Source organism: Sesamum indicum, linkage group LG6 (genome assembly GCF_000512975.1).
Source record: "Sesamum indicum cultivar Zhongzhi No. 13 linkage group LG6, S_indicum_v1.0, whole genome shotgun sequence".
In the NCBI taxonomy this organism is placed as follows: domain Eukaryota; kingdom Viridiplantae; phylum Streptophyta; class Magnoliopsida; order Lamiales; family Pedaliaceae; genus Sesamum; species Sesamum indicum.
In genome coordinates, this window is record NC_026150.1 from 6,804,698 (window position 1) to 6,818,619 (window position 13,922).

The 13,922-nt window shown below is 34.3% G+C and overlaps 2 protein-coding genes across 2 annotated transcripts; one reads left to right on the top strand and one right to left on the bottom strand.

The window, feature by feature from the left end:
* Positions 3,047-9,156, top strand: LOC105163919 (sorting nexin 2B). The gene is made up of 5 exons (XM_011082451.2): positions 3,047-4,309; positions 4,501-4,710; positions 6,291-6,551; positions 8,364-8,450; positions 8,784-9,156. Exons 1-5 carry the CDS (start codon positions 3,203-3,205, stop codon positions 8,865-8,867), a joined length of 1,749 nt encoding a protein of 582 aa, XP_011080753.1. The 5' UTR covers positions 3,047-3,202; the 3' UTR covers positions 8,868-9,156.
* LOC105163920 (PRA1 family protein B3-like) lies at positions 12,548-13,557 on the bottom strand. Its single transcript, XM_011082452.2, has one exon. It carries the CDS (start codon positions 13,471-13,473, stop codon positions 12,889-12,891), a length of 585 nt encoding a protein of 194 aa, XP_011080754.1. The 5' UTR covers positions 13,474-13,557; the 3' UTR covers positions 12,548-12,888.

Here is a 13,922-nt window from a genome sequence, read left to right on the forward strand (position 1 = left end):
GGGTGAAAAAAGCGGGAAGAGGGGCTCTTTTTCCCTCCTAAAACCACGTCATTCGCCACGCAAGCTCCTAGGTGTTTAAGTTGCGCACGTGGACGTCAAAATCCTAGGCTCCAAATCTCTCCGCCACATTTTTTGGCAATTTTGGTCCTCCGACCAAAATTGCCAAAAAATCAATATTTACACTAAAATTGCTAGTCATGTACTTATGGTCCCAATTATGCCACCCCCATACTTACGGGACCAACTTTGCATTTTTGCCTAAGTATAATACACTTATCGTGTGATTAATATACTGTTCAGAAAAATTAAATAAATGATGTTCCATTCCATTTTCTTCTTATATTATACCTAACTCGTTATAAAATGAATCAAAAATCATTTTCTGTATTTCATGTGGGAAATCTCCAAAAAACTATTTTCTAAATGGTTCTCATCTCTTTTCCAAAAATTCTTTTTGAATTTCTTCCTAACTAGAGATCCAAGGTTCAAATCTATTAGATTTGGATAATCTACAAATGTGATATTTGTTCCGAAATTTATTAAATTTGGAATTTTCATTTATAAACAAAAATTTAGTTCTGATTTAATTCTTCATTTAGTTTGAGATCTTTATAGACTCCTTTAATAACATTATTAGACTGTATCCTTATTTCTTCGACTTTATTATAATTTGAACCACTTAGGCTATTTTCTTCTCTAATCTGAGATATGGATGCTCCAGATGGAGTTACTACTTCCATTGGTGAGAAATAAGACATTGTAAAATATATTTTTTTTTAAAATTGCTTTTTAAACACTTTAGTTGATTATTAACAACGCCTATTCTGACATTCCCTTCTAGATTTTTTAATAATATCCACATAATTGCTTTTAGTATTACTTAAAACGGGACTTCTCTTTTAATTATCCAATTTTCTAAACACTCTATTTCACCCCATTTTATCTGTCTTCTGATATTAATTCTGGCTTTACGTGGAGTTTAAAAAATATGATTTGTTCTAAAAATTTATTATCTTGTATTCTGCAATTACGATTAAGAGTATTGAGAAGTTTATAGTATATTTTATAACATACACATATTAATTCGGATACGGGTGCACAATTATACCTATATGTCTTAACATTCAACGTTAATGCATCAAGTATGTTGATAATGATAATTGTAAATTCAACTAGAGATTAAAGAATATTCATCTGTGGATCAGATTGTACTATCCCAATTAGAGTTTTTTTTCAGCCTAAATTTCTGGCATATCTTAGAGCAGCTAAAAAAGCTCTCGGGTAGACCTGATAAGGTTAAAGGTTTTAAAGGCAATTAATTTGCACAAGATCTATATGTAGAAATTGATGTTATTCTTAGTAATCCGTTATATTCATAGCATCTTAAAGGTTTATAACTTTTTCTTCATTATCCAAGGCTATGGATTCTTCAAGTAGTTTTTACTATTGTTTAATTTTTCAAAAGTCATATCATCCATAATTATAAATTAATCTACGATTGACTTTAGAAATTGTCCATTTATTTAGTTGATCTAAGTTTTTAGGAATTTAGTGTTCTCATTTCTTAGCATTTTTAATAGAACTGATACTAGTGTTGAGCAAATACTGTATATTAAGCAAAGACATAAATACTGTTAAATTATCAAATACAACTTTAATATCATGGCTTGGATACCATACATTTTAGTAAATATAATACAAATCTTTAAAGAGATATTTTGCTTTATTTTAAAAAATATAAGAAATATTTTGCCATTTAGTTTTTTTTATGGAAAAGTATTATGCACATATCTCATGAGTAAAAATTATTTTGGTACCTGAGTGTTGGTATTATTATCAAATTTATACATAAGTTTTTGTAAATAATTTAATTGACAATCGAGTTTTTTCATAAATATCAAAGTGATATATGAGTTTTTGTAAATGCTTGAATTGATACTTGAGTTTCTCCATAATTGACGAATTGACACCTATGTATATTTTAAAATATTTTGTAATGACAAATATGTCTTTTATTTATTTGTTTGTTATGATACATTCTATGATTTAATAAATAACACGATTTAATTATAATAATAAAAATATTGGTAAATAGTAATATATAAATATTTTGTACTTTACTGACACAAAAAATTAAATATAAACTTGATGGATGCCACTAGTTTTATAAACAAATAGTGATTTTTTTTGTCTTAATATATTTATTTTTTTAAATTATAATGTTATAAAAATTAAATTCAAGAAATTACTTTTTGGCTAAAATGTCTTTAACTTTTATTTTTAAAAACATCACTTCCTACCTAATCTATTAAATGTTAATTTTAATTATTAAGTGAATATTCTTATATACTAAACTAATTTATTATTACTCATCATTATCATTTAAATTGAAACAATAGTATAGTTTATTTAATCATAGGACTATATGGTGCTATAAATAAATGAATATATATAAAAATTAAGTTAGATTAAAAGGGTAATTTTGTTATTATAAAATTTTCTCAATAGAGATATGCATCTATTTGACTATTATGTATAAACTCAAGTATCAATTGGGCATTTATAAAAATTCATATATCGATTCAATATTTATGAAAAAAACTCGGATATCAATCACATTATTTTTTATTTTTTTTAACAAAAATCATTTAGAGGTGGGGAAGCTTTTCGGAGTCCCAATCCTTCTATAGCGTGGAGACTTACCCCCTAGAATTTCTAGCAAAGCCATAAATAAGGAGTATTATTCTCTTACAAATAGAGCAACAATAAACAAATAGTACTACTCCCTTACAACAAAAGACCCGAACATATGTACTAGAAAAATTATGACGAATCAAACAATAACACTAAAATTCAGATACTAAAATAATTTTTACTCCATATCTCATATTACAGGGGAATTTTGCATTTTTCCCTAAAAAACATGAACTTATGGAAAGGGGTAGTGAATTTTATTTTGAACATCTTTTCAACACAAAAGAGTTTTTAGAAGATAATTTGAAGAACTCAAATTCAGCTTTTTTTCTTTTATCACTCAAAATTTAGTGAAAAACGCAATCCAAAGGAAGTGCAAAGTTTTGGACTCCCAAAAGAAGCTGAAGAAGTGGGACAAAGTTTGACGAGTTCCATAGAACTCTGATTTCCAGCTCAGGTTATATAAATCCAATTTCAACTGTTTGTCTGTGATCACAGATTGACAAGAATGATGGGCCCAGAGACCAACAAATATCCACGAGGAAAACGGGATGATGAAGAAGAAGAAGAAGAAGAAGGCCGAGGAAGTGAAGGAATCCACCACCCCCTCTCCACCGCCGAGCAAATGCAAACCCTAACCCTTGACGAGGGCAATCCCTTGAACGGCGACGTCTCCACCTCCAAATCATATTCCAATTACCGCAGCGCCATGACCACTCTCTCCTCTTCAGCCACCGAACACCCCCTCATTCCGCCGCCGTCCATTGCCACCACTCCCACCGTCTCCGATCCCCTCCTCTTCCCCCCTCACACCCCATCTCCAGATTCTCCTTCCTATGCTGACGTCATCTACAGCCCCTTCCACGACAGTGTCCCGGAATCCAACGGCAATGGGGAGATCTCCAATGAAGTGACGATTTCGTCCCCCGGATCTCAGTCCTCCAGCTCGGAGTACTTGAAAATTAGCGTTTCGAATCCGCAGAAAGAGGTGGAGTCTTCCAATTCAATTGTACCGGGGGGCAACACTTATATTACTTATCTGATCACCACGAGTACAAATGCTTTGGATTATGGAGGGTCGGATTTTAGTGTGAGGAGGCGGTTTAAAGACGTTGTTACTCTGTCGGATCGATTGAGTGAAGTTTACAGAGGGGTTTTTATTCCACCTAGGCCGGACAAAAGTGTAGTGGAGAGTCAGGTAATGCAGAAGCAGGAATTTGTGGAGCAGAGGAGAGTGGAATTGGAGAAGTACTTAAGGAGGCTTGCAAGGCATCCTGTGATTAAGAAAAGCGATGAGTTGAGGGTGTTTTTAACAGTTCAGGGGAGAATGCCACTACCCACAAGCATTGATGTGGCATCAAGGATGCTTGATGGGGCGGTACGGCTACCAAAGCAGCTTTTGGGGGAGTCAAGGAGTGTGGTTGAGCCGCACGAAGTCCTGCACCCTGCTAAAGTGGGGAGGGATATGCTGAGGTTCTTTAAGGAGTTGAAGCAATCTGTTGTCAATGATTGGGGTAATTCGAGGCCTCCTGTGGAGGAGGATGATAAGGAGTTCTTGAAGAAGAAAGAGAAATTGTGGGAGCTTGAGCAGCATCTCACTAATGCATCGAAACAGGTTTCCAGACATACAATACTATGATCTTTTGTGGAAAAAAGTGTATGTGTCTCATGCATGTGGAGTATAAATATTTAGGCATCCCAGCATTTTGAGTCTGACGTTGTTGCTCTTAATTTCCTATAAAATTTCAGCATTGAGTGGGACATTCTAATCACCTTTCTCTGTATATTTGTATTGTGAACTGGTAGGCTGAATCTCTGGTGAAAGCACAGCAAGATATGGGGGAGACAATGGGAGAATTAGGGCTAGCTTTTATCAAGTTGACAAAGTTTGAGAATGAGCAGGCAGTGTTGAATACTCAAAGAGTAAGAGCTGCTGACATGAAAACTGTGGCTATGGCAGCTGTTAAAGCAAGCAGATTATACCGAGAATTAAATGCACAGACCGTGAAGCATTTTGTAAGTGCTGCATTCTTGTTGTGTCGTAACAAGTTTGTGCCTTTTGGGCAATCTTATATTCTAGGACGGAGAATGGCCAAATTGCTAGTTAATCCTAGGTCAGTGGTGAAGATGGAGAATTGGGACTTACAGCAGCACGTATGATTTGGTAGACGGAACTGGGGGTTCTAGGAGAAGCCTTTTTCCCCTTCTTTAATCCCATTTCTTGTTTGGTATTGAAGACTGCAATAATGGTTTATTCTCACTGGAATTGTGCAAACTCATTCCTCGGTATAATTATTACCGATGGAGGAATACTTGAGAATCCTAACTACAACAGAAAATTCTCTCTTGAAAAGTATAACATAAGAATATTATTTACGTACATAAACAATATTGATATAAAAGGGCATTTATATGCATACATACTTATATATAAAAAGACATATAATATACTCATAATACAAGATGCATATGCACACATATGTATTTGTAGTATGATAATATATCATAAACTATATTTTCACCAAGTGTTGTAGATATCCAAACACATCATATATTTCCATTTATATTCTAGTAGATAATATATATATATTAATACTTATATATCATACAGAATTTCTATATTTATATATTGTGCATAATTTGTATGAATAAATTGTATAATTATTAAAATGTTCAGATGTATGAGTGTGTGTATCTGAATTCAAAACTTGTGGATCTCAGTATTTATACGACATATAATAGATATAAGTGAGGGTATATGTTAAAATATTTTAATATTTGTTAGACATATTTGGCTTATATTATTTTAAAATAATAATTATGCTATTCAATAACATTTTATAGTTAAAGTAGTACAATGTAAGGTATAAAATTCATTAAATGTAAGCTTTATTCCGTATTTAAGTGAAGCAAACAGATAAAGGAAAAAGATTATTCCATTTTAGCTTCAGTTTCTATTCTATAGCCAAAGAATGAGATATCCAAGGTGGTTGAGCCAAGTGGTAAGTGGCTTGTGAACCCTAGAGGCGGACAAATGTTTGAAACCTACTGGAAAAACATCTTGGGGAGGGCTTCTCTTCGAACAATCGAGCTTAGGGGATAGGCTTCCCTGACTAACCTTTTTGTAACCAAAAATAAAAAGTTGGCATACAACGAAATGAGAAAGATTATTCCAAGTGGAGTTCTGATTTATGTATTCACTTTTCCTGAAATGATCAATTCTTGTGCCAAAATGCCATTAGCGTTCTAGATTTGTTTGCAGCAAAAGCATGTGTTGTTCGTCAAATGGCATTGCTGTGTTTTAACTCATTTTATATTGGTGTTAAGAGTAGTTGGTTCTTTTAATTTGTTATTATTCTTCTGATCAGTGACTTCTAGCAACAATCGCCCATCTGGGTGTTCCAGTCTTGTTTTGTTCCACCCAACAAACAAAGAAATTGAAAGAATTTGAGTGATATGTGGAGTGTGGAATAACTCAGCATTTGGATTTACTAATACAGCCATTGAATTTTCTGTCTTAGTCTGCCATAGATCTATCGCAATATAATTTTTTGAAGTCTAACTCTAGACTTTAACTTTGCTCTGTATGTTTGCAGGATACATTGCACGAGCATATGGGGCTGATGTTAGCTGTACATAATGCATTCTCTGATCGTTCTAGTGCTTTATTGACAGTGCAAACTCTTATATCTGAACTGTCTTCCTTGCATTCAAGAGCTGAAAAACTTGAAACTGCATCATCTAAAATTTTTGGTGGTGACAAGACAAGGATCCGCAAATTAGAGGACCTGAAAGATGCCATTAGGGTCACGGAGGATGCTAAAAGTTGTGCAATCAGAGAATATGAAAGGATTAAGGTATAGACTATCAGGCTGTGACTGATAGAGTTTAGACCATTCTCTCCATATTTCACTTTCTTGGAATATTTATAAGTATCTTCGGTTTTGGTTAAAGCACCATCCTTTTGAAGTGGGTGAACCAGATTTTCCAGTCTTCTGCTTAATTTTTCATTTAATTTTGTGCCTTGATTGATTTTGACCTAAGTTGCTCAACAAACCTCTGTGCACCTACATTGGCCTTTTGTATTTAATATATATGGCTACTGTGTTTCTCCTTTCATTGTTATGTAGCATTTATTTATCTAATTTTTCCAATAACAATCTCTTTATGGGAGAATCTTGATTGATTAATCTAAAACTAGAAGTCTTTAATCTTTTCATTGATCTCATTGAACCATAGTCTCTGTGGAAAAATCTTTATAGCTTCCATGCAACTTAATCCTCTAGTACTAGTTCCTAGATTTTATTTATTTGCTGGGCAATGTTTACTGTTATTTGGTTTCATTGCTATGAGATGCAGAAACTTTTTGGTTGTTACGAAAATGGAGTGATATTTTCTGACTGAATTTATCTTTTTGTTTGGAGCATGTTTGTTGTTTAGAAAGTGTTTGAGTTCATTTGTGGTTTGAACTTAGATTGCAGTTAGAAACTTGAGGTGCTTTCTGTTCTATGATCGATTGTTTTTTTGTAGATCTAGTAGTTGCTTAAACCAAGGCATGATATTTTTCTCCTCCCCCCTTTATGTCAATCTGATTTTTCATTTATATAAAAGGTGAGAATACTTCCAGATTAGTGATTCAGAATTCTGTGCTGGTATTTGATTGGATCCCTTTTGCAGATCTGCTTTCAGATCATTTCCTAAAGTGCTGTTGGGGTGCTTCATGATAATACTTGTCCTGTGGGCATGCATCCACATTTATTGAAAATAATGATTGTTAGACCAGCTACAGAAAATTCTGCTGCTTTAAATATAGAGTGAATGCTCTCTGAGAGAATTTCTATTTGTGCAAATTCCCAAGGTTAGGGACCACAAGGATCATTAGCCTAGGGTGCAGATTGACCTCTGTGGCTTTAAAAGTCTATATGCTCTAGTTTTCAGGACCTTGAGAACTACAAGGAACACCATCCTACCATGCGAAGTTCTCCTCTGACATAATGATGATAGCTGGTTTAAGTGATTGATTACAAAGTGAAATAATGAATTGCTAATTATTGCGTTTAGAAAATGGAGAAAACTATATTAGTGGTACTGAAAGTCATCCAGGAACATGGTTTGCATCTCTGTCTTCGTGGTTACCAATAAATAATTCTATTACAATTGAGTGTCTTCAGGTGCCTAATTATGTTTCTGATGTGGTAGTTTTGCTTGTTAAAGTTGATCATTCTGTATTATTGACCTTGTTTTGGTGCATCACCACAATAGTTCAGAATAATGGCTTGGATATGCCTGTAACACAAATATCTTTGTTAATGATGTTCTTTCAGCTCATTTACCAGGAGACAGATTGGCATGTGATTCGTCAGCCCAGTTATCCAGTGTCATTTTTTAATGTGTAGGCAAACTTAAATGATCGCTATTCAGCTGTATAATTTCTTTCTTTTTTCCGCCCTTTTTTCTCGCCTGAGTAGAGAGGTACAGGGGTCTGAAGGTGAAAGATAAAGATGCATTAAAAGATAATACCCACGTTCACTTCTATATTTCATGCTTAGGATATGGAATAGTAACAGGTCATCCAATGTTTTCTTACTTCAGTGTTCTTTGTGCTTGTCCTTTTTATGCTTAATGGGTTTAGTTTTATTGATGTGAAAAAGCTGATGATGTGATTGCAGGAAAATAATAGGATTGAAACCCAAAGGCTAGATGGAGAACGGCATGTGGACTTTGTTAACATGTTGAAAGGATTTGTCACCAGTCAGGTACATTTATGCCCTAACAAATAATAATTGATAAAGCAACTTCATATTCTGATTTTGAAATTGCTCCAGCTTCAATAATGTGTAAAATGCAAGAAATGTTCTTAATGCAATGACTTAAAAATAAGAAAACAAATCTAGTATTGAAGTATTCTGTTGATCAGTACGCAGTCGTGCATGTTTTCTTAGAACAGGAAAATTTCATGTGGGTTTCAGATCTGCATTTGAAGACTTCTGTTTGGGTTTCATGCATGGCCTGCTCGAACCAATGCTATATGTTAAATTATTAAGCATGACCTCTCTATACTGAGATGGCTCTTGTCACTTTCATTACAGGTTGCATATAGTGAGAGAATCGCAAACGAATGGGCTAAAGTGGCAGAGGAGACCAGCAAATACACCAAAGAAAGCAGCTCGTAGAAGTCAACTGTAAATTACCGCGATTTTGAACTCTTTTACTTCTGAGCTACCTTGTTTCACTATGTGAACTACTAGCAAAAAGGATCAATGGCTTATAATAAACACTATGCAGAAACGGTAGTCTTAATTCCAGTTCTTTATCAGTCATTGCTCTTATGGTTTTGTTAGGAGGTTTTCACACCTCACAGCTTTGATTCTAATGCTGTAACCTATTATAGAAACGATATGTAACACTTTTTTGAACTTTGGTCCGTCCGTGAAAAATAAGATAAATTTTCTACATTCCTAAGTGGTGAGACGTCGTATTATACAGAAAGGTCTTTGCAAGAAATTGCCATTACACAGCATACATGATACACCTTTTACCGTGTGAACTTGCAGAATGCCAATTGGCATTTCTAACAAGGTTTTCATTTCCAATTTCAATTTTTTTTCGTGGGCTACGTCAGCTGGGCATGGGCATAATTGGCATTTTGCACTGTCCAATCCAAGAGGGCTTAGTTAATAATTTTGATCTTTTATTATTTTTTAGTGATGAAAATGAATTGAAAAGGGTATTTTTGTGTTTTTAATGAATAAATTAAATTGATTTAAGCTAAATGTTATAAGCAATTCTCTGTAACTTTATTAATAAAATTGTAAATATTAAGCTATGTTCCAATTTTAATTGTTTTTTATTTTTGATTTTTATTTTGCAACACTCTTAATTTTTAATACTGCGTAACATAACCTTTTTTTACAACGTATTTTTGCCACAAAAATAAAAATCATTGTAACCACAACCACCCCTTAGTGTCAGAAGTGTTTCCAATCGTTATGATTATTTCAATTTCATTGCGTAGTGTAGTGTTTTTTTCACATTTTTATCCTTGAGCAAGGAACTACTAACCTTATATCCTTATTTCTGTTGAAAATAATGTTTTTTAACCTGCTCTACTTTTAACTGTTAATGTATATTTCATTCAGAAGTTATAAATTTCTCTCACAAACTTTTGTTATTTATCTATAAGATTGTAATATTAAACTTCTTTCTCAATCCATTTATTTTTTTAAATACTAAATCTTTTGTTACCATTAAATTTATAATTTCTTTTTACAACTTATTTCCAATACAAAAAAGTAAAAAAAAATGTGAAAACCTTAATGTTATTAATTGTTATGTACATTCCTGAAAAGGTCCAATCTAAGAAAATAAAAAAGGCCTAGGACATCCCGATTTTAAATATTTAATATACTTGCTCCAACAGTCCAAAAGGCTAAACAACCCAAAGAGGAGAATAGGAGCCCAAAGCACTCTCTGACTTGACCCATGATCATGACCAACAAGGATGATCGGCCTCAAAGGCCCATAAACCTGACAATTCCCTCTTTCAATGTGGTATACATTTGGCCCACTAGCCAACCGCCGCATCGGACCAAATTAGCCCTAGAAATACAATTTAATCAAGGAAGATCTCCTTGGTATCTAAGATTTCTTGACAACTAAGAGTTCCTTGTGTTTAAAACTCCCTGTAAGGGATCTTCCCGATGGAAGGATTCTCAAATTGGACACATCCAGTTGTTGATGAGGATGATCTGCTACTTATTTAACCACCTTCCCTTTCTCCCTGAAAGTCAAGTAAGAGGGGTTGTCTTTTTTACTCTTTAAGCACTCTTTCAAGCACTTATCAAGCATTCTCTTGCAAATTCCTATATCTATTTCAATTTAATCAAAATATCCCGATTCATCATTACCTTTATTTTACTTTCTTGTCTTATTATTTTTTGGAAAAATTGCATAACACACCCTTGTATTTTAGGAAAGTACTGCAAATCCCCCTTAGTTATATTTATAGGCAAAAAACCCCCCGCTTTATCTAAAATACAACAAAATATCCCCTCTCAATTAGAAACTATTGGAGAATGAGCCACACGCTCGGTTTGTTCGAGTGGTCCTTGTTTTTTGTTGCTTTTCAGATTATTCAGTTTGCCCCTTTTGTTTGAATATTAATAAAAATCACTAATGATATTATATATTATTAATTAAATTAAATAATTATTTAATTTAAATATATTTAATATTTATTTATGAAATATACTAAATAAATATAAAAATACCTAAAAATTGTATTAATTTTTTAAGGTTATATAAAATATTATATTAAAATTATTAATATATGTTTAAATTAAACATTTAAATTTATTTTATTATTTTTAAATTTTATTAAAGTAAATAATTTTACTTATTATTTTTTTTAATATTCTTCTTCTTCGTCGTTGACTAGTCGCCGACGTTGATGAAAATGAGCAAGCTTGGCCTCGTTGGAATCGTCTGGACGAGAGGAGTCAAACGGTGGTAATCTCAAGCCGTGATTTGTCCAGATGGCGGCGAATTGACGGCAAAAAGCTTCAACGGTCGTGCTCAGAGCCCAACCTCTACGCTTGATGAAAAAATCCGAATTGAAGGTATGTGAATGTTCACCTTGATGATAGGATTTGAACGGTATAAGCCACAACCTGAAATTCGTTCGGACGGGGGAGCAGTGGCAGCCCGAAACTTCATGGTATAAATGAGCTTAATATTTTTGGATCTCAGGAAAAACTTGATGAAAATGAGTAAGGTTGATTTTGTTCGAATCGTCAGGTCGAGACGAGTCTAGTGGTAGTGGTCGTGACCGGTTGATCCGGACGACGACGAATCGATGCCAAGAAGCTTTGACAGTTGTGCTTGGAGCTCACTCTCTCCGGTCAATGAAAATTCAGATTGATGGTATGGATATGTTCACCTTAAGAAGATGATTCGAATGATGTAAGCCAAGGCCGAAAATTCATTTGGACGACGCTGGAATTTTAGAGAGAAGATTCCGAAGAAATAGTTATATTATGTTATATACAGTGTATATATAAATAAAAAATATATTTAAATTGCTTAAGATTTAGACCGCTCATTTTTTACATTCAAATATCAATCGTTGTATAAGAAGGATTGACCATCAATTTAGCAAAAAATTAACGCCGTAAGTGTTTACCTAACGGAAGGAGAGAGTGTTCAATATTTTGGAAATAGGGGTTTTTTTCCTACTTTTTTAACACCATGAATTTTTAGCTAAATTTTGAAAATACATACATAATGGGATTCGTTTTTTGAGTGTTTTGTTGTGTTTTGTGGAAATAGAGAGAGAAAAACAAAGATAAATAAGTGTGTATTAGAGATAGTATGTATGTTTAGATTTGTTTTTGGAGATAATTTAAAATAAGTATTATATATTTAATGTAGTGTTTTGGGAGACAAAAATTACTATTCATTGTCAAATCATGTCGTTGGAGATAATTTAAAATAAGTATTATATGTTTAATGTTGTATTTTGGGAGACAAAAATTACTATTCATTGTCAAATCATGCTTTTTTATATATATATTTATATATATATGTGTGTATATATATGTATGTTTTTATGCTAAAACAGTTAAAAACACCTAAATAAGGTGTTTTTGAATGATGACAAACATTGGGTATGTTTTGATTTATCTCGGAAATAAGTTGAAAATGAAAACAAACATAGTGATAGGATTTCATGCAATTTACCCTTATTTTTTTTCAGGTTCCTTTTCTCTAGGTCCATAAAACACTTTGGCCCCGACCTCAAAAAATAGTTCAAATTTTGCACGTATCAAATTAAGTAAAAAATAATTGAATGAAATATAGGTAATTGCATATATATATAATATTATATTGGCAGAAGCAAATACGTGGATATCTGTATCATCCACGTTTGATCATAAAATCACAACATATTTTTATGTACGTGTATGAATTTCAACAATTGGGCAATAATGTAATTCGTCAATCCAACTCAACCCAAAATGCATGAATTTGAATCCTGTTCCTATCTATCTATCCCCGGAAAACTTACCCCTGCGTACAAAAGATGCAGCATGATGTACTATCTCCAAATTACCCTTTCTGTCCCTGCCACAAACCAAATGGTACAACCACGACCGCCAAACCCCCGCCACACCCGATGTGAAAGGAAGAAGCCAATCAAACGTGAGAGACGACTGCTGGTGCGGCGGCGGGGGGAACAGAACCGACATTGATGATAGAGAACATGCCAGAACCGGCCAAATCCTGATCATCCAGAAATAAGTCCTCCGGATCCCTAAAGGCGCCGTGAAGACAAACTATCCCGATTCCAATCAGAACGGATGAGATCAGCAATGATGCGATGTCCGTCACGAAGACCACGAAAATCGTTAGCGCAATCAGGCTCCACATCGTCTCGAGATCGGAGAAGGTGCGGTTGAAGAGGACGAGGGGCTGATCGGCGGGGCGGAGGAGGTAAAGGACAAGCCAGGCGGCGATCAGCGAGACCAGCGCGAAGAGAGAGAGCGGGTGCGAGAGGAGGGAGGCGGCGAGTACCAATGCGAGAATGGAGAGGTAGTTGACGCGGAAATAGGTGAGGTTCTTGCGGGTGCGGGAGATGGCGACGGAGAGGGAGTCGGGTCGGGAGAATGCGGAGACATCGATGAGTTCGAACCATGGACGGCGGCGAGCGATCGTGCGGCGGAGGGCGTCGGAGAGGCGCGTGAGGTGCTCGGTGAGGGCGGGGGACGTTGAGAGGGACATGATCGGGATTAAATGAAAGTCAGGGGCGTTTTGGGGGTCGAGAGAGAGATTGACTTTCCGAGGAGTTGTAAGAGAGGGGATGAAGGTCATTTCTTTGACGTATATATAGTCTATTCCGTTTCTCTATGGTCCGTCGATGCTGATGAGTAGACGGTGGCGATTAAACCGGGGCGCGTGAGTTTGGGTACGCGGAGAGTGGAAGTGAAGCAAAGTGATCTGAGAGTACAAAGAAATTAAAATATACGAAGATGATTTGACACACTTTATTTAAATAAAAACCATTCTATCCGTCTTTATCTTTTATAAAATTAAAGTATTTTAATTAATATTATAATTATAAATACATCTCTTATTTAATAACAAAATTTTACATAAATATTTTTAAACTAAATGCATTAATATCTCTTTAAAGTATGTATTCATAATTTTCTAAAGAATAATAGGTATTT